A 25,192-nucleotide genomic window follows, 5' to 3' on the forward strand; every position below is an offset into this window, starting at 1 on the left:
GTCAATATTAGTGAGCAAATTGCATCTCATTCAGAGGAATTGCACTCCAACTACCTAAACTGTAAGACTGTAGGCAGGGAACGTGTTGTACTCCCAAACACAGTTAGCATTAAATAATGATGATTCATCAATCATTGGTATTTATTGACCACCTACTGTGGAGCACTGTACTAAGCACTTGAGAGAGTACAGTACAACAGAGTTAGTAAACATATCTGTCTGAAAAGAGCTTACAGTCTAGAGGGGGAAACAGTCATTAAAATAAGGACCTTATCAACTTGTACCATATAAATACATCACTGCAAGAAGCTTAAACAGATGAAGAAGAATTTATAGTTTCTTCACATCCAGCTAAAATTGTGGTATTGAAAAGAAAATCCATTTTCAAGAAATCAGGTGAACGAACAAAAACAACTGAAGAAAACCCTCAGATGGACAAAGGAGTTCAAAGGTGCACAGAGGTTTTCCAAAGGAAGTTAGCCAGCTACAGGGGCTTTATGAATAAAAAGAAGGCTGCTGTTGAACTCCAGTTGAATTCATTTTGAACTAAAGTTGAAAAAAATACTGCCACAGTCAGCAGAACAAGTTTCTTCTTTCTTCTGCAAAAATTCATCCTGTTATGGCTCTTCGTTTCTTTTAAAGTACTAGTATTGGTATTTATTGAGTATCTACTTGGTGTAAGCCACTTCATTAAATGCTTGGGAAGTACAAATTGAGCAAGTGGCATGTTTCCTTTACACAGGGAACTTACACTCATAATGCACTTCAAATGACCATTGTTTTTCCCTTTAGATTTTTTTTGGCATTAACCAAGGTGCCTACAGCAGGAGGTGGGGCAGATCTTAAACTTTTGAGAATCTCTGTCCTCCAAAGCACTACCAAAACCTTGCACAACTCTCCTGAGGTTGTAGAGCCAGCAGTTTGTGTGTGTGTGTGGCGGGGGGGGTGAGGAATAGAGGAGGAGATGGGGAGAGAGACTAGCTTCCCATATAATGATGATTCAGACACCAAGTGCTTATAATGGAGAGAAATGAAAATTCACACTTATTGGCAATACCCGCTGAACAACTTTATTTACTTGTTTACCAAGAATTTATGTTTTCTAATTTGGCAATAATTTATTCCATTTTATACCAAGTTTATCCAATTTCTGGTTGCGTTGAATGCAATCCAGTTAAACATATTTCATATTTACTTCTGTTTGCTTTTCCAAACCGTAAGACTTCAAAAAAACATTTATGCTACCTAATGTTTACCAAGCAATGCTGAATTACCCTGACTTCCTTGAAGCCTGAAAAAATGCTTCAATCATCTTACTAACTTTTTAGAGTTTAGCAAGAAAAGAGTGTCCTCAGCTGCCTTTGGTTGCTGCTCAAGGTTAATTCTTGGCAGGGACACAAACAAACTCACAGACCAAGCTGGACTGAGTCTATGACACTGTGGTCCCCAGGAGTGCTGTACATGAAGCAATCTAGACAAAGAAGTCACAGCTCTGTTTCAACCATGGGGAGGCCAGCAGAAAGGCTGTGCCAACTGTGGAGAATCTTGCCACCAGTTATGGTAATATCGGATTTCTCCATTTTCTCTGCTACAGGTCCCCTCTCCACCTGAGAGTCTCCAGCAGGGAAACTCTCTGAACTGGGTTGGGGGCTGAGTCTCTGACCCAAAGTCACGGGGCAGAAGAAATGAGCCTGGTTTTGGTATCCTCCCCTAAACCAGCCTCACCTACAATTCTCAGATTTAAACAGCTGCTAAAAGGGGGAAAAAAGCATTCTGTTGGAATGGGCTGCTGAACCTGGGGATGGAACCAGATGCAACTATTTCTAGCATAGCTTGTCCTGTTAAAAAGTTAGTCGATTGAAGTGCGACCATTTTATTGGGAATTATTATATAAAGTACATTAGCTTTCTAGAGAAGTAAGGAGTAATTGTCTAAACATCCAATGTGAAACCATTTGTACACAGATTAGCAAATGTCTAATGAAGTGAGAATGATCTGCGTATCCTTACTATAAATTTGTAAAACTTTCTAATAACTAGGCTAAGCCTACAAACCAAATACTGAGTGGATGAAATCTGTAATGATGTGAAATGAGTTGGGTTCCTAAAAAATTTATGAAGATTAGTGAAAGTTACTATATTGTAGAGTACTTGAGCAACTTAAAAGCCCTATAAATCCTATGAACTACTGAATTCACAAATCAATATCCAAAAGTCATGGCAGGTTAGTGTTACGTTTCGGAGGAGATGCTTTTGAAGTTCCCTTCGTAGACTGACATTTGTTGGCTCTGTTCTCATCAGGGCACTGTTGCCCCTGACCGAAATGGGGCACATTTATTGCTGAGAGCTTCTCTGGAGACGTTCGGTCAAGGAATTACTTCTTTTTTCCTTTCTTTTCTCTTTTCTCTGCTTCCCCTTTGCCCTTTTTCTTTCCTTTTTCTTTTCCCTTTTCTCCTTCTTCCCATTCTGCCAGGGCTCTGGCTCGTCTCTTCCCCAGAGGAGTCTTGGCGTACCAGGCCTGAAACCAGATCATTATCAATGATATTTATTGAGTGTTTACTGTATGCTGAGCACTATTCAAAGCACTTGGGAGAGTACATTACAACAGAGTTGGTAGATGTGAGGGGGGAAATGGACATTACTATAAATTAATAATTTATAAAAAATGATTTACAGATATGTACATAAATGCTGTGGCGTTGAGGGTAGGGTAGATGGGAGTTTGGGATAGAAAAGAGAGACACAATTAGCTAAACTTGCTTTCAGTCAAACAAAATGGATGTTTTGTTTGCCCTTTTTGTTGGGGGCAGATTGAAGTCACTTTCAGTAACTTGAGTAATAATATCAATTACTAATTATGGTATTTGTTACGCACTTACTATGTGTCAAACACTGTTCTAAGTGCTGAGGTAAATCCAAGTTAGTAAACATTTCTGTTTTCTAGAGCATTTCTTAGCTCTTCGCCCCATGGTTGGTGACTGCTCCAATCTTACACTACCCCTTCCTTTCTGTTGGGGGTAGGGGGTGGGGATCTTAGGCAGGTTGGCCACCAGTTATTATTTGATAGCTAATTGTTGCTCTTCTTTTCAAAATTAGCTTTGTTAAAGTTTGGTTTGTATAAACAGTGTGATATTTTTGCATCCTAGCATAATTTGCTTCTAGGTTGATTTATGTGATGGTTTTCATAAGTTTCGTGGCTAAATTGGGTTACTTTAACCAGCAGGTGTCAAACTTCAAATTAGGACATTTAATAGCGAGTTGGAATGCTAAGGGTCATTTATGAGAAGGGGTTCAGTATTTTAGAATGATCTAAAATATCTATCTATATCTAGCTATATCTTTATATACATAGATACATATATACTGTACGTGTGTGTATATATATATATATATATATATATATATATATATATATATATATACACACACACATATAGAAAGATAGATATATAATAAAACCAAGGTTGTAAGTAAGAAAAAAGACCTGGCAGTTATTCTGGAAAAATGGAAAGGATCAGTCATGATGATGATGTTGGTATTTGTTAAGTGCTTACTATATGCAGAGCACTGCTCTAAGTGCTGGGATAGATACAGGGTAATCAGGTTGTCCCACGTGAGGCTCACAGTCTTAATCCCCATTTTACAGATGAGGGAACTGAGGCAAAGAGAAGTTAAGTGACTTGCCCACAGTCACACAGCTGACAAGTGGCAGAGCTGGGATTCGAACCCATGACCTCTGACTCCCAAGCCTGGGCTCTTTCCACTGAGCCACGCTGCAGTCATGAGCACACAATGGTTTTAAATTAAATTATTCTAGTACCTATCATGGAATTCACCTGTGTTTAAATGTTCTAGGTTCTCTGAAACTATGAGTGTAGGTTTCCTTCATCTAGTTAGATCCAGATATGCAAGGGTCAAATAACAAAACGTACACATTTGGTTAGCAGCATGGAAGACTACATTCTAAAAAGAAGGCAGGAAAGAAGTTTGTAAACCCAAATGAATCTTGAATCAGTTTACAGTTTCTCAGAATAAAGATGTAGGCATCATTAGGAACTGGCTATCTGCTCAATATTTCCCTATGTTTGAAAAAAATTGAATATACTCAAATGTACTGAAGTTCTATAGGAAACCTGTGAATGCTGTCACACAATTCGACAAGGAAATTTTGCTTTGAAAAATGAATTCAGTTTTGTCCTCCTCATCTCAAGGTTGTGTTAAAAATCGAAAAGGCTTAGGGAAATAAGGACAAATCTTCAGAGCCTGGGGATATATAGCCTTCCACCCAAGAAGAGCTGGCATTTTGAGAATTTAGTGTGAAAATGACAGTCGAGGATGAAATGGGTTCACAAGAGATTCAGAAACCTTATGTATGTTTGCAGTTAGTACTACCTAGGTTTAAAGAATTTTAACAAATTTCCATCAGGCTTCTTAACAGGATTTCCAGCTGCTGTTAAAATGGACTCTTCCCATGCCACCTCTCCCTCCCCCAATTCTCTCCCCGCCCCCCACAACACACACCATGTCAAGTGTTTGCTGCTTTGGTCAGGTGTTGGGTTATTTTTCTCCTTCCTTTGAAGAATCCTGGATAAGCCATTGAACAAGAAAGGATTATAGAGTTCATGGGGAAATGAAATATTTTAGATGGAAATTTCTCTATCCTTAAGACTGATGAACTATTTGTAGCTTACTCCCAGAATAATGTGATATGAGAGAAACACTCCAGTTCACTGCCATGGCATGAAAAATCAAGTCTATGTGGAGGCTTTACGTTGACTAACTTCATTTTTTCTAAACACTGCGGGGGTTGGGGGTTCTTTTTTAGTTGAAGCCTTTTAGGATGGCTAAAACTTAGATGAAACCTATTTTATTTGTGTATATAATAAAATGGAGACATCACACTACTTGGAAAGTGTTTGAGCTTGGTATGTCAGCCACCAGTGGAGAATTGGTAGGTATATAAATGTTGCCAGACATTAATATGAAGATAACAAGTTTGTGTGGGTAGATGTTTCTTTTTCTCTTTTCCAAGCTTCAAAATCACACCGCATTTATGCATTAGTGCGATTGAGAGCCGCATGAGCTAGAGGGAAGAGCATGGGCCTGGAAGTCAGAGGACCTGGATTCTAATCTGGACTCAGCCATGTGTCTGCTGTGGGAACTTGGACAAGTCACTTAATTTCTCTGTGCCTTAGTTTTCACAACTGTAAAATGGAGATTCAATCTTACTCCTTCCTGGTTAGACTGTGAGCCCCATTAGGGACTGTTTCCACCCTGATTAACTTGTATCTATCCCAGCACTTAAAACAGTGCTTGACACATAGTAAGTATTTATCAAATGCCATAATCATCAGCATCATCTTTTGTTGATATGCATATTCTGAAAGATACTGTAGTTTGCAAAATTTACCAAAACATGTGTGTAATGCATTACTGCTCCTCCTAAATTGATTTTGATCAAAATTGTGAGAATGAGAAACTTTTATTTCTGTTACTTTCTTCCCTACAGAGGCTACAAATGACGCCGCTATACTAGGCTCAATTAGAGTCTTTGACCAGGTTCCCAGTCTCCTTTTCATTCTGCATAAGGAACTGCTTCTGAAGCAGTGACAATCCTATGATGTATAAAGGAGATCATCGATGTATTCAGGACTACACTTTAACAACTGCTAATACTAAATGTATGGTAGATTTTCCAATTCTAAGCCATATCTAAAAAGTGAAATGCATTAGAGCAATACTGAGATAGGGTAGAAAATTCAAGAATGAAAAATACTGTGCATGGGTATTTTTGCTGGGTATAAAGACTTGTTCTGAGCTGTGAAAAATGAAGTGAAATGTAGGGAAAACAAAAATAGTGATTCAAAGATATTTCAAATTGGTAGCAGGAATTCTGCCATTTTTTAAAAATGTTCTATGCTGGCTCTCACTTTCAATGAGTTGTTGTTCTTTAAGGCTTTGGGCACAATTTTTTCTGGCAAAGGTAAGTGGGGTTTGGAACACCGAACTTACCCTGAATCTTCCCTGGCCTGTCTGGATGAAGTTAGTACAGGTAGATGTCTTTCAAATAAAATGACTCTTTTCAAAGGGAAATTATACTATCCAAATCCTAAGTGAATTTGGCATAAGGCTGAAGAGTTAATCAATATGTCAACCCATACCCTGTGGGCATTTGGTACCACTCTACCCTCATCCCCACAGCACCTTTTTGTTTGAATGATATTTGTTAAGTGTTTACTATGTGCCAGGCACTGTACTAAGTACTGGGCTAGATACAAGCTACTCAGGTTGGACACAGCCCTCTCCCACAAAGGGCTCACATTCTTAAGCCCCATGTTACAAATGAGGTAACTGAAGGCCAGAGAAGTTAAATGATTTGCCCAAGGTAGCACAGCAGACATGTAGAACCAGCATTAGAACCCAGGTTCTCTGACTCCCAGACCCATGCTAGATCCATAAGGCCATGTTGCTTCTCTGTGTACATATTCACGAATTATTTCTATTAATATCTGTCTGTCTCCCCCACTGCTTCACAGAGATAAAGCTGTAAGCTCCTTGGGGTCAGGGAACATGTCAGACAACTCTGTTGTATTCTCCCAAGTGCTTTATATAGTGTTCCACATACAGTGAATGCTCAATAAATACCAATAAATACCAATGATTGGTGGATATTCACTGAGCTCTTACTATGTGCTGAGCACTGTGCTAAGTGTTTGGGAGAGTACAATAGAATTGGTACATGTGATCCCTGCCAATAAGAAGCATACAGTCTACAGGGGATATCAGACATTAAAATAAGTTATGGATAGGGGAAATAGTAGAGTATACGGATTTTTACATAAGTACTGTGGTGTATTTATCGAGTGCTTACTCTGTGTAGAGCACTGCCTGGAGAGATGGGGAGAGTGCTGATCTGTCGGATATGAAGGAAGGAGGAGCTCCGTGTTGGAGGAAGGGCATGAGCAAGGAATCAGCAAGATAATTGAATAGGTTGATATTAGAGGAGTGAAATGTGTGGGCTGAGTTGTAAATAATAACCTTAAAGAAACCAATAGTGAGGAATTTCTACTTGATGCAGAGATGGATGGGCAACTATTAGAGGTTTCTGAGGAGTGGAGAGACATGGCAGAATAACTTTTTTAGAAAAAGTGATCCAGGCAGTAGAGTGAAATATTGACAGAGAAAGAGGGAAAGGAGTTGAGTGCTTCCTGGTTTGGTGGGTGACTGAATGGCTGATGAGTACCTTGAAGTGGTCTTCTTCTTCCTTGAACACGGGGTCTAAGCTGGCCAGGGGTGCAATAAACTCAACAGCCGTCAGTGGTTTTTGTTTCTGCTGCTTGAGGCGACGGTCGCTGAGCACGTTTTTCACCACCTGGATGATCTGTCCCTGGGTAAAACCATCAGTAACCTTGGCTAGGCAGCTCACGTTCAGTGCGTTGGTGATGATTCCTCTATTCTGTTCAATGATTTCTTTCCATAAAACTGTTTTAGCCAAGATATTGGAGAAAGAAAGCAAATGTATTAATGACCCCGAAAACACCTCTCAAGACCTTGCTTTAGTTTAGAATTTCAAGGTGCACTTCATCAGAAAGGGATATGTGGATTTTTTTCCCCCTCTCAATTTTTATTTCTACATTGTTAGAGTAGGGTGGAAGGAGTTTTAATTCTTGCTTGACCACTGGTTTGCTGAATCCTTTTAGCAAAACTGTTTTCTTGGTTCCATGTCCTAAGCGGGATCAGTCATGCTGTCTTTTCATTCATTCATTCAATAGTATTTATTGAGTGCTTACTATGTGCAGAGCACTGTACTAAGCGCTTGGGATGTACAAATTGGTAACAGATAGAGACAGCCCTTTGATGGGCTTACAGTCTAATTGGGGGAGACAGACAGAAACAAAAACAATACCAATAAATAGAATCAAGGGGATGAACATCTCATTAAAAACAAGAGCAAATAAATAGAATCAAGGTGATATACATCTCATTAACAAAATAAATAGGGTAATGAAAATATATACAGTTGAGCAGATGAGTACACGAGTACAGTGCTGAGGGGAAGGGAGGGGGGAGGAGCAGAGGGAAAGGGGGGAAAAGAGGGCTTAGCTGAAGGGAGGTGAAGGGGGAGGTAGAGAGGGAGCAAAGGGAGCAGAGGGAAAGGGGGAGCTCAGTCTGGGAAGGCCTCTTGGAGGAGGTGAGTTTTAAGTAGGGTTTTGAAGAGGGGAAGAGAATTAGTTTGGCAGAGGTGAGGAGGGAGGGCATTCCAGGACCGCGAGAGGACGTGGCCCAGGGGTCGACGGCGGGATAGGCGAGAACGGGGACGGTGAGGAGGTGGGCGGCAGAGGAGCGGAGCGTGCAGGGTGGGCAGTAGAAAGAGAGAAGGGAGGAGAGGTAGGAAGGGGCAAGGCGATGGAGATCCTTGAAGCCTAGAGTGAGAAGTTTTTGTTTCGAGTGGAGGTTGATAGGCAACCACTGGAGCTTTTTAAGAAGGGGAGTGACATGCCCAGAGCGTTCCTGCAGGAAGATGAGCTGGGCAGCGGAGTGAAGAATAGACTGGAGTGGGGAGAGAGAGGAGGAAGGGAGATCAGAGAGAAGGCTGACACAATAATCTAGTCGGGATATTATGAGAACCCGTAACAGTAAGATAGCCATTTGGGTGGAGAGGAAAGGGTGGATCTTGGCGATATTATAAAGGAGAGACCGGCAGGTTTTGGTAACGGATTGGATGTGTGGGGTGAATGAGAGAGCCGAGTCAAAGATGACACCAAGGTTGCGGGCCTGAGAGACGGGAAGGATGGTCGTACCATCCACGGTGATAGGGAAGTCAGGAAGAGGACAGGGCTTGGGAGGGAAGTTGAGGAGCTCAGTTTTGGCCATGTTGAGTTTTAGATGGTGGTCAGACATCCAGGTAGAGACGTCCTGGAGGCAGGAGGAGATATGAGCCTGAAGGGAGGGGGAGAGAACAGGGACAGAGACGTAGATCTATGTGTCATCTGCAAAGAGATGATAGTTGAAGCCGTGAGAGCGAATAAGTTCACCGAGTGAGTGAGTGTATATGGAGAACAGAAGAGGGCCAAGAACTGACACTTGAGGAACCCCAACAGTTAGAGGATGGGAGGAGGAGGAGGAGCCTGCGAAGGAGACTGAGAATGACCGGCCAGAGAGATAAGAGGAGAACCAGGAGAGGACGGAGTCTGTGAAGCCAAGGTGAGATAGGTGTGGAGGAGAAGGGGATGGTCAACAGTGTCAAAGGCAGCTGAGAGGTCAAGGAGAGAGTGCTGGGAGTTGACAGTGAGTTTGGCAGAGAACCAGTATTTCCCATCAACTAGGTACAAAGGGCAGGGTTCTCTTACTGCACTGGACTCCTGGAATGTTTCTACCTGTTCCAGCAGCATCTGATTTCCACCCTTAGAGAACTTAGCTCAACATTTCTGAAGTTTTTTGCACACCAAACAAATCCCATCTGTAATTGTTAATCATAAGATTAAACATTTCCAATGCCATTTCAATTTAAATAATCTCAATATTAATAAAACTCGATAGAAAAAGTGATTAATGGTTAAAGAGGTAGAGGAAAGTTTAAAAAAATTAAAGTTGCTATTAAACTATATTTATGGTAGACAATATGTATATAAACCAAAATATAGTAAATATAATTTTGTTATTTCTAAGTTATTTGAAACATGGTAATGGCATGTTATCTTCAGTGATCACTTTATCCCTATAGACTGGTAGGAAGGGGGAAAATGATATCCTTGAGGATAAAATCAGCATGGTCTAATGGAAACAGAATGGGCCTGGAAGCCAGTGCTTAGAACAGTGCTTGGCACATAGTAAGTCCTTAGCAAATATCAATAATAAAAAAAAAGGAATGTGGGTACTTGTCCTTAGCCAGAGAGTGATCTAGGAGAGGATCTTGGAAAAAGAATCCAAATGGATTTTTGAAGGGCATGACCTATGTCCTTCAAACATTCCCATATAGTTCAGCTAAAGTTTGGTATCCATATTTGAATATGAAAGTCAAGAAATTAAGAGAGCAAATTTTGCCACCAAGACTGTTCTTAAGTCCATATAGCAGTAAAACCTTCTTTCCTTTATGTTGTTGGAATTGCAATCCAAATCAATTCCCAGTGTAAAGTGAATGCAGTTTCACACAAGAAAATTTCCCAGTCTCTTCAGACCACAAAGGTTGCTTGTTCTTTTCTCTAGCTGCAAAGTACAATCACTCCCTCTTCTCCACCACACACTTCCCTTTGTACTGGGCAAGGTGGGCAGGAGAGGAAACTACAGGACTCTAGTGTGTTAATTTCTCTAGAAATTCTTGCAGAACTAACTACCTGCTGACAACAGGGAGAATGCAGGCAGGGGATGTATTTATTCAGGTAGTAGGAAGCCAGAAGGGGGAAAGGAAGCAAGCAGGGAGGAAAATAAAGTCCCCATTTTTCTAAACAGACACTGCAATGTTAAGCTTTTTGGGCACAGGGACTGTGGCCTTTGTTTCTACTTAACTCTTTCAGATGTTCAATACAGTGCTCTGCACACATTAGGAACTCAATAAATAAATATCATTGGCTGTACATGACAGATAAAGGAGGACTCTGTGACAGGTTGGTGTTCCTAATTGAACAGCAAGCACAGAGTTTACCAAGGGACAAAATGTGCAATACATTTAAAAGAGCTCCACTTAATTCAAACCAACCCTGTGTTCTTGGAAAGTACGTGAATGTACGAATTCCTTAAATCTGAAAGGGAGGGATTCCTGAAAATAATAGTTTTCTGAGAAAGCTCAACACTTCTCAGTTCTACATATTCAAGAGAGAAAAATCAATTCATCCTTTCTAAGCCATAGCTCTTTCTGCTTTGTGTTAGGATATGAGCTGCTATATTGATGTTGCCTTTATATGCAAATATCTTCAGAAATTTTATGCAAAAGTAAGAATTAATGCATATAGATGTATATAGACCCTGTGAATGTGTAGGTAGAGTCCTTGTATTTTTGATTTGATAAGAGTAACTAATTATGGTCCATCCTTAAGTGCTTACTATATGTCAAGCAGTTTTTTGATCTAATCACTATATGTCTTGCGGTTTTCTAATCTAATCGGGTTGGATACAATTTGTGCCCCACATGGGACTCTCAGTCTAGGTAGGAGAGGGAATAGGTATTGAATCCTCATTTTACAGATGAGGACAATGAGGCACAGAGGAGTTAAATGAATTTCCCTAGGTTACGGTGCAGGCAAGTGGCAGAACTGAGATTAGAACCCAGGTCCTCTGACTTAGGCCTGGGCTCTTTGAACTAGGCCATGCTGCTCCTTTGCATGTTTCTTGCTGAGTCTGAGACACTGTGAGGCTGTCCAATAAAATCTGGATCACTAACCAAAGCAGCTCAACAGGAACAACTCAAGTGCTAAAACAACCCACTTTAATCACTCCCTCTACATCTACTACCACTGAGGGAAACCAGACCCACACCTATGTCTCTCACCATGATTCAGTGTCACATTAGAAACTATGATTGCCTTGTTAAATAAAGCATTTCATTTTAGAGCTAGGTTATTGTGGGCTATTCCTTGAGGGGAAGAAAGGTTTCATGTATATGTTGATGATATTTATAAAAGACAGAACTTGGTTTACATTGTTCTTTGCTAAGAGAGGATGGTGTGGACACTTGCTTGATGGTGCATTTTTGATTTCTGTGGATAGAGTAGGGTCTGATACCTCACTGGATTTACTATTTTTCTCAAATTCAGGGTAATGGACATACCAAGGACAAACATTTGTGGTTTTGCCAATAATATTATCTCCAATTCTAGTGATTCTCAATCAGTGGTATTTATTGAGTGTATACTGTGTACAAAGCACTGTACTAAGCACTTGATTCTCCATATGATGCCTGGTTCTTGTTGCCACTTGAACTCTGCTTTGCCCTTTAGACTCTCCTGCCTTCAATGCAATTCCAAATTCAGCATAGATGTGTAGGAGGTTTGGGTGACGAATGCTAGACTAGCTTCCCTCCTGCCCACCCTAGTCCTTGAAGATTTCTGTTCAAGACTGAGGTGAATAACATTTTGCTGAGTTTTTGAGCCTGTTAAGTCTGAAAGGCCAGGAGGTTTGAAGTCACAAACTGGACGAGCCCTAACAGGGACTGTTAGACTTGTGAGATACTGTGATGGATTGGATTATTAGCCAAATCTTCCTCCAGGAAAGAACAGAGGGAAGGGAAGTATTTGGAATGTGGTAGAAAACCCACAGGAACCCCTGAATCCCAAGCAAGACATCAATCAACTAGGAAGTTGATGCTACTTTGAGAAAAGTTGTGAGGGTTAAAGAGTTTGACTGGGGGGAAGGATGTATTTATTGCATTTATTCTTTGTACCTCAAGAAAGATTTTTCTTTCCATAGAAAATGAATGGCTTGACTTCTTTCAGTAATGTAATGCCATCACAGTGTCTTCCTTGAATACAAGAAGCCAGAATGGTTTATATTCATATTTTTCTTTGTGTTTTCTGTGGTTGAGTTTTTTAGATTTGTTGACAGTGATGGAGTTTCCCTCTCTAGATTGTAAACTTCTAATGAGCAGGGAAGATGACTTCTAATTTTGCTGTACCGCACTCTCCCAAGTGCTTAGTAGAGTGCTCTGTGCCTAAGTGCTCAGTAAATGCCAATGATTGATTGACTGAAGTCACCGGTGGTGAATTTATATACACTTCAACCACACTATAGGCACCCAGAGATTATTCTTAGTGCTGGTATGTGTAGTGTTTGCAGTGCTTGGTTCTCTTTTCATCTTTGCATCTTTGTAGTATGTTGGCGAGCCTAGTTTGGCGTGGGAGAAGACACCAATTCTAGTCCCTTTTACCTTTTGGGTTGATCAGTGGCTTCCTAAAAGGTCTCCTTCAGTAAACAAACACTAATATCCTGAATGGCCTAGTCCACATAGGACTGTACAGTAGGTTAGGGTGCAATTTTTTTTCTCTTTTAAAAGGTAATTTATTAGGGAGAAAACCCTGAGGTAGCTAGCCAATGAGCTTCATTGATTGAAAGCTGTCATTTTTGTTCACTCTTAAGACTGAACATGTCTTTAAGATGGATATACCACTAAATGTAGCTAATAAATGTTTCTTTTGAGATAAGAAAGGGTATTTTTGATATTTATGTTGTTTCAATGGTATTACTTAAGTATTTACTATGTGCCAGGCACTGTACTAAGCACTAGGGTAAATGCAAGCTAATCAGGTTGGACACAGTCTAAATCCCGCATGGGGCTCACAATCTTAATCTCCATTTTACAGATAAAGTAACTGAGGCTCAGAGAAGTGAAGTGACTTACCCAAGGTCATACAGCAGAAAACTGTGGCAAGTGTTGTTGGCTAGAAATACGGGAATGCAGTAAAAATGCTCAGGAAAATACCTCAAATTTCTTTTTTTGTGTGTTTGAACTGAGTCTTCCCCCATGCTCTTTCAATCATGAATCACTGATGTGTCTGGGTTTGTCTCTGTCTTAATATCCTTGGATCTTTTCCCAGTGTATTGTACAAACTGAACAAAATTTGGAAATGAACACAAAGTTGCGGTTTAACAGAGATAGCCCTGGCAGAGAGCTGAGTCTGAGGTTCTTGTTCTGTTCCTTGCCATCTACAGTGTGAGCCCTAGTGAAGCTGCCAGACTTTTCAGAGTCCCTGTAGTTCAACTCTGGAAGGCTGGAAGAGTAATGCCCTTCGTACCTACCTCATGGCTGTGTTGTGAGGATGAATTAGATTATATCTGTGAACTGATTTGAGTTCCTTGGAGATGAGCAATACATAAATGTCTGGTATTTTAATATAAGAATGAAATGGGCCATGTTAAATATCAACTGCTTCATTTTTTGAAAGATCTATGGTTTTGTCAAACCATGAAAATCATAAAATTCAAAGTGAAGTACGCCACTACCCTTATGCTGCTGGGGCTAACAAGTAGAGGAGCTAAAATTCAATGGGGTTCAGTTTGTATTTTTTTCTTTTGGAGAAGTCTTTCTCCAAACTGCTTCAACATGCAATTAAAGAAACAAATTATAATAGATTACAGCATTTACTCTCATACTTGTCTTCACTGCATAATTCCCTAGGTTACTTCTATCCATTTTTGAGAAATAAATAGAAGATTCTTTTTTGTAAAAGTGATAGCAGTAGGCCCTAGATTGGAAGGAGAGAGGATCAGAACATGCTAATACCACATTTACTGGCTCCGGTTGGAGATGGGGTCATTCTTTTTTTATTTATGGTATTTGTTAAGCACCTACTATGTACCAGGCACTTTACTAAGCTCTGGAATATATATGTTAATCAGGTTTGACACAATCCCTGTCCCAAATGGGGCTCACAGTCATAATCCCCACTTTACAGATGAGGTAACTGAGGCAGAGAGAAGTTAAGTGACTTGCCCGAAGTCACACAACAGACAAGTGGTGAAGTCAGGATTAGAATCCGGGACCTTCTGACTTCCAGGCCTGTGCTCTATCTTCTAGGAGATTCTGTTTCGTTCTTGGAAGGAAGAGGAGAGGGAAGGGGAGTTTATTCATTGAGTGCCTAATGTATGTAGCATTGGGGAGAGTACAAATGAAGAGAACAGTATCAAGTAAGAAGCAGTGTAGTCTAGTGCAAGGTCCTGGGAGTAAGAAGGCGTGGGGTTCTAATCTTGGCTCTTCCATTGTCTGCTGTATGATGTTGGGCAAGTCAGTTAACTTCTCTCTGCCTCAGTTACCTCATCTGTAAAGTGTGGACTATGATTGTGAGCCCAGTATGGAACAGGGACTATGTCCAACCCGATTACCTTGTATCTACCCCAGAGTTTAGTACAGTGTCTGGCATATAGTAAAACCCTTAACTAATAGCATAAAAAAGTTCCCTCTCACTTTTCTCTTCCTTTCCTCCTCCACTCCTCATTTTTTCTCTCTTTATCCCCTTATTACTTGACTTATTCTTATGAGACCCAGCGTAATCGCTCCTCCTCTGTTCTGGGGTTGTGGAAGAGCTAGTAAATAACTATATTTTTTTACCCAACTAGAGCCAATTCTGGTAAAGAGTGAATGGGCAATTACAAGTTTATCATAGGGAACACTTGGAAGTTTTTCACTTCTTTTGATTTATTAATAAAGTTTTGTATATGGTAAACTAAAGCTAATTTCTGATGAAGAGGTGAAATGTACACGAGAAGAAGCTCATAAATTAGAACAGACTCTTTCCAGCTGAAAGAAAAATGAGTGTGCACATATTGATTCTTACCATTTCACAGCCAAAAATAATAATCCAAGTTCAGACTCATTTTTCCTAAAATCTAGTGAAATATGTTCACAATGAAACAAAGATGTACTATTTCCCTTTCACGATCTGGTGATTTATGTTTCCAACATTACATTTTCAGTCCAGGTTTCAGGTGGGGATCCTCCTCCAATATACAAATTCCCCTTAAATCACTTTCTGATAAGTGGATCAAAAAGATATTTCTCCTTTGACATATTGGTACTTGTTGACATACACAATTCCATAGCTAACAGCTGATGACTTGAAGGTTAATAAAACAGTACTCTGGTTAGAGATGTAATGTACTTGCCAAATCTGGAAGCATAGTCTGGTCTGGGAATCAAAATAATTTTTTGGTAAACCTTGCAGAAAGGCCGGAGGTCAGCATCGAATGGGCGTTGGGTGGTCCCCACGACCAGAACCCGGTCCTCTTTCTTCAAAAGTTTCAGAATTTTGGGAAGATTATTTTTCAAGCGCTTAGGTTCCATCTTGAGGAAGAAGGAAGGATTAGAATAGAGAAAGAAATTAGCTCAGATGCAATGGAAGAAAAAAACAAGGACTTAAAAAAAAATTGGGTCTCCAAAGGCAAAGCTTACTGTTTGTGTTAACGACTTTTAAGACTGTGAGCTTTACTCTTCAACCCCTTCTGTTCTAGAATAGGTCCTGAATTGTTACAAAGTAAGACTTTGACTTTGCTTGATGGCATCACCTCTCTTTGAATTCTTGTATAAAATCAGGAGAAGGGTTGCAGTCTGAGAGCAAAGACTTTGTGCAGATCAAGGTGTTGGGTAGAGCACTGACAGGCACTGCATCTCGGGCTGACTCAGAAACAACAGATGTGCATCACTTTATGTGTATTATGAAACATGCACACAAAAAGGTTCTTGGCAGAAGTTTGCAGAACCTATATAATAGCTGAGGTCATTGCCTTGAGGTGTTTTGACCCCCTCCATTGCCCAGATCCTCTGCATTACCTACTGAGAATCTTGTATATACAGTGACTGCTTCCAAGCTGAGGGATGTGGAGGGAGTTTAAAACACTGGACAAGAATGTACCAAGTGAAAATCAATGCTGGACAGATTAAATGAAAACTGGCCTGTCCAATCTAAAACTAGGATAGTATACTTCCTAATATCAGAAAGCAGAGCTGAAAATGGAGACATTATGATGGGGACAAACCTTTAGTGTAGCGAGAATCTATCCTTACTTGGGTACAATGGAAGTAGGGAGTGTCAGTCCAGACATTTTAGCCACACTTGCATATATGGATAGGATCCCACCATCAGCATTATATTTTAAAATGATGGACAGCTGTGAATAACATGAGTATTTGTATATGTAAATACAAATTTCCCAATTCCCAGTCCTATTCTGGCCCAAGAAAAGGAAGGGGCAGCTGGGTTTTAGCTGGAAGGAACCTTGGTAAGTTTTATAATTAGAATTATGATGCTTTTAGTTCCCAGAATCTTTTTTTTAAATAGTATTTGTTAGGTGCTCATTATGTTCCCAGCTGCTGCAATTCTGCCCCCGTCCCATCCCTGGTGAATCTGCCATGCAGCTGAGGCAGGAGGAAAAGTAGTGGTGGACTCTTGGACTCCTTCTCACAGGTCCTCAGGGTTGGGGAGACATGACCTACTTGGGCCCAAGCCCCGAGGCCCTGGAATGACCAGAAGTGTGGCAGTGGTGGCAATAAATTCATCATCATCTTCTTCTGGCTTTGCCCCCTCAGTTAATAATAAATAATAATTGTGGTATTTAAGTGCTTCATAAGTGCCAGGCACTGTTGTAAGCACTGGGGTAGATACAAGCTAATCATATGGGATACAGTCCCTGTCCCACTTACTACTCACAGTTTTAATCCCCATTTTACAGATGCGGGAACTGAGGCCCAGAGAAGTTAATTGACTTGCCCAAGTTTACACAGCAGGCAAGTGGTGGAACTGGGATTAGAACCCAGGTCCTTCTGACTCCCAGATCTGTGCTTTATTCATTAGGCCACGTTGCTTCTCTTCTCAGGTTCCAATCACAGAGGGTCAGTTGTCCCCTTGGCCATGCTGACATTGTTCACCTGGTCCTAATCTTTTATTTTGCTAATAGAACATACTATAAATGTTAGCTGCATAGTAGACATGGAGACATCATGGACACATTTGCTTCCTCGATTTGCTTTTTTCGACTTTTGGTTCTCTGGTAATTTGGGGGTTTTCCCGAGACTTGGGTTCAGAGTCAAGAACTTTGAAGGGTGCCACTTAAGTCTGGTGAAATTCACTTCTTGATGAAGTGATTTGCACTTGGCTGTTCTTGTTTGTAAATCTGTTTGCCAGGTTTATAAGCCCTCTTTGCCCCTAGTTTCCCCTCTCCTCATTTTCCTTTGCCCTGCCTTGTCCATTGTTGTAGTTGCCACTTGTGTGGTTTTCTTGCCCCCTCTACAAACTCTCCTTCTGCCAAGTGGCTCTTAGAACGAGCCCTTGCTTTTCGTGCTTTTAAAACACCTTCTTAAACTAAGCAACTGCACCAGCTCCTTCCCCTTCCTTGGCTTGCAGCCCCACATGGAGGTTTCTAGTCTCTTCCCAAACCCCCTTTTCCCGCCATTGTCTGCTCTCCCGCACTCACCCAGCCCAGTCCACTCGCGTTCCGTGGAAGTAGGGCCACAGTGGCGGCAGCAGCGCTACTAAGCAAAATTTATCAAATGGTGAAAAAGAGAAAACTTCTGGGGCTAGTTACGGGGTTCTCGACTAGCTCAGCTGGGGTCACGGGAAGGAAGGATTATTCTGAATGCTCCTGGATTTTCCTTTCATACAGGGGATGAGACAAGTTGTAGGGGATCTCCTGTAGAGTGTTTTCCACTCCCCCCCCGCATCCCTTGCCTTAGGTATTAGCCACCCCAACCTGGCTGAAGAAGTCATATTCTGAAGAAGTCCTATTCCCCCGCATCAGGCAGAAGAGGTGAGAAGGGGTGCATCTCTTCACCAGTCACCCCTGGGGCCGGGCCTGCAGGCACAGAGAGAGATCACTCATTCTCCCACCTGGGGAATGAGTCCCTTCTGAGGAGATCAGGTCCCCCTCCAGTATTCCACCAATCAAACTGGTCACCAGCTTAGTGGACTGAAGAGGACAATCTAACAAGAGTAGTAAAGAGCATTCAAAAGCAGTGATTCTGAGGTAACAGGTAAAACCAAAATCTTACCAGAACTGCTTATCCCTAGCAATCCATGGTCCTTTTCTACCAGAGGTTTCCCTCTTACTTTGGCAATAGTCCCTGCCCTATCCTGCCTGCAGTTTACAGGGCCTCTGAGTCAGCTTCTGTTCTCTGCATCCTTCAGCAGGGATGAGAAGGGTTTGATCATCCATCAGCAGCCTGCATCAAATTTCTATCTTTCTGTATCTCCTTTTGGACTTCTTTTCCCATAATCTCCACCACTAAGTCATTTCTTCTATGCAGCTGATGAAGTAGCATGGCCTAGTGAAAAGAGCACAGGCCTGGGAGTCAGGGGTTCTGGGTTCAAATCTGGGCCTGGCCATTTGCTTGATGTGTGACTCTGGGGAAATCACTTAACTGCTCTGTGCCTCAGTTTCCTCTTCTATACAATGGGGATTCAATACCTGTTCTCTCTTCTGCTTAGACTGTGAGCCTCATGAGGGACAGGAACTGTGACTGACTTGAATATCCTGTGTCCTCCCCAGCATTTATTACAGGGTTTGGCACATAAGGGAATATGTTTGCTAATTCTGTTGTACTCTCCCAAGCGCTTAGTATAATACTCTGTAAGCACTCAATAAATACTACTGATTGATAATGAGTGCTAAACAAATGCCACAATTATTATTGCTATTATTCTTAGCTTCCTCCAATCTAATTGTGTCATCCCTGGGATGGAGAACTGCCTAAAACAAAACAAACAGATTCTGTGCTCTTTCTGTGTTGAAATATTCTTTATAAATGAGCTGGCTACTGGGGCTTTTAATAGTTTATTCAACTTTTCCCTTCCACTCTGTTGTTTTGGTGTGGAACTATCCTAAGACGTCGGAGAGCTTTTAGACTTTGTCTCCTCCCTGTCTCTCAGTGTATCAATATATCAAGTGTTTTATTAAATACTAAAGGAGGGTAGAAGGAGGGGAGAGGAGCAGGGCAGAGAAGAAGGGCAGAGAGGTACAGAGCTGGAATTCCTTGGACAAGAAGCAAGTAGTATGCCACATGCTTTGCCCCACAGCAAAGACAAGGGAACTGCGCTGCCAGATTTTACTTGGCATTTCCAGACAGCTCCCTACTTAGTCATTGAAATGTTCCAAGTTATTTTTTCCTATCCAATTCATCCCTCATCTTTCAACTTTATTGAGGTTGTTCTGGGTCTGGACTCAATCCACTTAGCACCTCAGAGGACTCCCCCGCACCCGGCCCCAGGACCCCCAGTGGCCAGTCTTGGTTCTTGAGTCCACTGAGGGATGATGATAACAATAATAATAACTATGGTATTTAAGTGCTTACTATGTGCCAATCACTTTCCTAAGCGCTGGGGCAGATACAAGGTAATCTGATTGTCCCATGTGGAGCTCACCAGCCTTAATCCCCATTTTACAGATGAGGTAACTGAGGCACAGAGAAGTGAAGTGACTTGCCTAAAGTCACACAGCAGACAAGTGGTGGAGTTGGGATTAGAGCCCATATCCTCTGACTCCCAAGCCCATGCTCTTTCCACTAAGCAACACTGGCTGACCTGGGGAAGGGAGGAAGATCAAGGAAAAGGGGAACATTTTCTCCCTAGAATCTGCCTTGATGACAGACTTCTGTCACAGTCTCTACTCCTCAGGCCTACACTGGAAAATTGAGCTAATAAATCTACTTCCACACAATTTGCAGGCTATTGTAATGCCAAGGAGTATTTTGTCTTTCTCCACAGTGATTTCTAGCTGCCCAGTGGTGTGCCTATTGGTGTGTCTATCAATGTGTAAAAGCCTTTTCTGTTTAGCAGAAGACACAACAGGCAAATGCAGAACAGGAAGCAAACAGTGAAAAACAAAATAATGTTATTAGCTGTTTCAGTAATACTACTGCCTCTGATTTTCAACCATAATTCTAACCTTGGCAAGTGATATATTTTTAATAATGGCTTTTACCCAGGTATGAATTCCCAGGACATGTCGAACTATGGAAATGATATCTGATAAAGGTTGATGGTTATGTAGCACTGTCCTCCCTCTGGAGAGGTCCAGGATTAATTAAAAAAAAAATACACCCTGCATTAACCTGCGAGGTTAATTGATATTTGATAGTTGTAACAACATCCACAGCGGAATCCTTTATGGTGGGTGCTTGTGTTCCCGGAGGAGACAGAGAAAAAACAAATGGTGAATTCAATCAGTATTCGTGCTGCACTTGGGATATTTCCATTCCCATTCAGAGGTGTCTATTATTCATGAAGCTGCAGGCACATTGATCACACCAGTTAAAACACTCACTATTGCTTGGCAACTTGTAACAGTAATCATCTCATCATCGGACTTGCCAATCCCTGATGATGATATTAATGTGGGCTATTGCAAATTAGTGGCTAGCATCCACAGAGCAATTTCGATGTGCTTTTTTGCAGTTAGCCCTAAAAAGCAAACAAAGCGGCCAGCCTTTACATGACAAGCCGTTTCCTTGTTCTAGCACGGTTGCTATAATGGTGGGGAAGGCTCTTGGTAGATGAAGTAACAAAGTGTAATGGTGCAGAAAATGCAGCAGCAGATTGTTTTGCATTCTTCTTTATAGCAGTCTCCTCGTACACAAAAATATCCGGCCAATTACATTCCAGGAGCAGAACAAGCCACGGTCTCGGGTGGGAGGGATGAGAAAGGCAATGGATCCTGGAAGCCAGCCTGTGGTGGAGGCTTCCAAGGCCATTTGATGCATTTTTGGCTCCCTAGGGTGCTTAGAGTGTTTGGAAGGAGTGGTGGAAGTTAAGTACGTTGGGCTGCGTGTCCGATACAATTCTGGCAAGATCTTGCTCTGATTTTAGATGGAGTTAGTACCAGAGGAGAGGTCCCCAGTGCAGTACATTCAGATGATCCTGAATGCAGTGGTCCAAAAGATCTGCTAAAAATATGGATGACAGGGGGTATGCTAAATGCACTATGAATCCACCAAGTTGTGTTTGCATTAACCATGGTCTTGGCAACTTTTTATGTGGCTATTAATAACAGAGTTTGGTTCATCAGCAGGTCCTGCAAACCGAGATTTTTCACAGTAGCAAGAGGGGAGATGGGAGTGCCTCACTGGGGCCTCTTAACAGCTGGGAAAGGGGTGAACTTGTAGTGTGTGGAATCCCTAAACTCTGCAAGAAGGGCCCTGGAGTCAGGAGTCCCTGCACAGCCCACCCATGGCATAGCCAGTCTGAGGAACCCTGATATTCTGTGACCTTCATGGAGACCCCAGGCTCACCCTCCTTGTCTGGCTCTTGGGGACTCTAGGGTGTCACTGGGAATGGAGAGAGGGAACTTCTTGATGCTGGAGATTTATGGGATGAATTTAGCTCTCACTGGAGCACTTAGGAATCCCTCCAATCCCCCAGGTTCATGGGGGGCTCTGAGGCAGGGTGGATGGAGTTCAAAGTGGCTGAAAACTGGCAATCTCAGTGGGTGTGCTCAGAGGAGGGTGGCTAAAATAATCTGGTAGGCTGACTGACAGTCCTATTCCTGGGAGTGCCCAAGCCCAATTCAGTAGCCTAAAGAGTTGACTGTGATTGTGTCTCCTGGTTTCCATCCTCTTAAAGGCAGGGAAATGTAATTATTAAACATGTCTCATATAAAAATTTGGACAAACAGAGGAATTCAGGATCATTTACTGGATTCATGAATGATTGCGGCTCATCGAATTATGCCAAAGTAAAATAGGGTAAAATGTGAGGAACAAACGTTCAGGTTTTTCTTCTCAAAGATAAAAGCACAGAAAATCAATTTCACTTTTCTACAAGAAGAGCAGTAGTAGAGTGTATTCTCTAGGGTAACATGAGTCTTACTTTGGCAATGTGAGGATGCCATCAAAAGTAGGTATAGCCATCAACAAAATCTATTATTTTGCCAATTGTGCTTTTCCTCTGTTTGCTCACTTCTCTTCTTTCAAACCTCTTCCTTTCAATTTTTTCTACTTGCCCACATTTTGTTCTTTTTTCTGTCTTTCCCTAAATTCTTTTCTCTACACTGTAATTTCTTTGAGTCTTTTATACATAAATTTATCAAATTCTTATCAGGGTAACAGGCAAGAGATCATGCGACTTATTTGGAAGAAAAAAAGGGAGTGCTTCACAGAAGCAGGGTGGCACACTGGAAAGAGCACTGTTGTCTGCTTTGTGACCTTGAACAAGACACTTAACTATTTCTGCCTCAGGTTCCTCAGCTGTAAAATAGCTATTCAGAGCTTATTCTTTCTCCCCCTGAGACTGTGAGCTCCATGTAGGACAGGGACTGCATCCTACCTAATAGTCTTGTATCTTTCCCAGCTCTTAGTACAGTGCTTGGCACAGAGTAAGCACTGAACACCACAAGAGTATTATTATTATGATTATTATGATAGTCACATGTATCTGCACCCCTAAACAGCTGTCCTTTGCTGCTAGAGATGATGCTACTGATGGGATCTTTTTTAATGGTATTTGTTAGGTGCTTATATGTGCCAGGCACTGTACTAAGTGTCGGATACTGTTGTTGTGAGTGGATGTAGCATGTAGCTGAAGAAGGCTATGAACGACCACCAATCTCATCCCCTCCTCCAGCAGGATAAAAACTTTCAAGGTTGGCATACTGGCCACTTTTTTATGGTATTTGTTAAATGCTTACCTTGTGCCAGGCACTGGAGTAAGTGCTGGAATAGATACAAGCTAATCAGGTTGGACACAGTCAGACCTTGTCTATGTTCTCCAATATGCCTGTTGGCTTCTTAACGTTTCTAAATTCTGTTCAAAGAAAGCAGCCCCCTCTCCTGAGTGCTAAATGTTGGGCTGATCTACCCATAGTCCCCAGTTACAACGCATTGAGACTGTCTTTAAATATGTGTTCTCCACTTCCTGTGAATGTGGGTCTCCTTTCAGGTCATCACACAGCAGGAGCTTGGAGGCTGTTGAGTTAGAAAGATTTTTTTTCCCATTGGATTGGAAGTGTAAATTCTGGATATGAATTTCCAGATCCCTTATTTTACCCTCAAGAGTGGCAGCACCAAATACGGTGAACCAGATTGAGTCTGGTTTACTCCAAGTGTATTGCGGAAAGAGTCAAGGCACCTTCAGGAACAAGTCTGTTGCTCGTTTTGTACTTTCCCCACGATTTAGTACAATACAGTGCGTTGCATTCACCGTAGGTGCTCAATCAACACCTTTAAGACTACTTTTAACTCTGACCTGACAAGCCACACCACTGTGAAATGGCTGTAGAATCTTGACAAAACAAATTTGCTTACGAGTTTCCAGAGCCCTAGTGGGTGGATGGAATTAAATATTTTTGTAAAATCTACAAATGTATGGAGTGCTATCCTTTTCAGAACCCTGCATTAAGCAAAGTTGCATCACAGAACTCACTGCATGTCTGAAACCATTCATACAATGATTTGTTTTGACACAGCGTTTTTAAATGGCACTTTTTAAATAATTACTTTGTGTCAAACATTGTTCTAAGCACTGTGGTAGGTGCATTTTAATTATGTTGGACACAGTCCCTGTCTTACATGGTGGGGCTCACAGTCTAAATAAGAGGGAGAACAGGTAACCCCATTTTACAGTTGAGAAAACTGAGGCACACAAAAGTTAAGTGACTTGCCCCAGGTCACACAGCAAACAATTATGTGGAATCCACAAAGATATACAATGTCAGGAGAACATTTCTTAATTCACCCATCCTGTTCTAACTCAGTGGTGTAGTGAAAACATGTTATGGAAACCGGACCATACAATAAAGAGGTATTGCTTATGCATGGCTCAGTGGAAAGAGCACGGGCTTGGGAGTCAGAGGTCGTCAGTTCAAATCCCGGCTCTGCCACTTGTCAGCTGTGTGACTGTGGGCAAGTCACTTAACTTCTCTGTGCCTCAGTTACCTCATCTATAAAATGGTGATTAACTGTGAGCCTCACGTGGGACAACCTGATTACCGTGTATCTACCCCAGCGCTTAGAACAGTGCTCTGCACATAGTAAGAGCTTGAACAAATACCAACATTATTATTATGTTGCCCTCTGCCCTTCACCTTGTATCCATCATGCTGCAAAGATTGTGTCTGTTGTGTTGTGTTACAGTCCTGTAGACCATAAACTCCTTGTGGGTGGGGAGCATGTCTACCAACTCTGTTGTACTCTCCCAAGCGCTCAATACATTGCTCTGCATGTAAGTGCTCTAAATACCACTGATTGGTTGATTGGAGCAAGATGCCTTATGATTATTTACCAAAGCTGGGTATTTGGAAGGGGCTTGGGACCTGAGCACATTCCTTTTATTCATTCTAGCAAGCCTTCATAGAATGAAAAAATGGTCTTAGTAATGAATTTATTTTTAAAATATATGCTTTTGTTCACAATCTATTCTGAAAATAAGGACATCATTTAACGGTCACTACTGAAAATGTGCCACCAGAGGGAGCCAATCACTAAACTCCAATAATGAACGAGGTCTGAACAGTTTTTGAAACGTTAGAACAATCAAAGCTCATTTGGAAGAAAACAAGAAACTTGAGCTCCTTATCGTATCACCTTAATCGTATTAAAATTAAGATGAAGTGAATAGGACAATGAATGTAATCAGAATTTTGCAATTAACCCATGTTGGTTTTGTTCAAATTGATATGGAATAGTACTCGTGCCTATCAGCAGGTTTAATAATTTATTCCTGGTCTTTGTTCTTTTACTTAGTATCGATTAATACACTCCATTCCTATTATTTCCTCTGTTGTTT

The 25,192-nt window shown here is 41.4% G+C and overlaps 1 protein-coding gene and 1 long non-coding RNA gene across 3 annotated transcripts in view; one reads left to right on the plus strand and one right to left on the minus strand.

Moving 5' to 3' along the window:
• The window catches only part of LOC114813207, a 141,203-nt gene that overhangs the window by 114,130 nt on the left and 1,881 nt on the right, over positions 1–25,192 (plus strand). The window lies entirely within an intron of this gene.
• Positions 1,045–25,192, minus strand: part of IQCA1 (IQ motif containing with AAA domain 1) — a 244,356-nt gene continuing 220,208 nt past the window's right edge. Inside the window, exons 17-19 of the mRNA XM_029068684.2 lie at positions 15,591–15,768; positions 7,243–7,481; positions 1,045–2,517 (exon numbers count right to left, since the gene is read on the minus strand). Coding sequence (XP_028924517.1) covers positions 2,374–2,517; positions 7,243–7,481; positions 15,591–15,768 — 561 coding nt within the window. The 3' untranslated portion in view covers positions 1,045–2,373. The remainder of the gene's footprint in view (positions 2,518–7,242; positions 7,482–15,590; positions 15,769–25,192) is intronic.

The sequence above is a fragment of the Ornithorhynchus anatinus genome, chromosome 7 (genome assembly GCF_004115215.2).
Source record: "Ornithorhynchus anatinus isolate Pmale09 chromosome 7, mOrnAna1.pri.v4, whole genome shotgun sequence".
Taxonomy (NCBI): Eukaryota; Metazoa; Chordata; class Mammalia; order Monotremata; family Ornithorhynchidae; genus Ornithorhynchus; species Ornithorhynchus anatinus.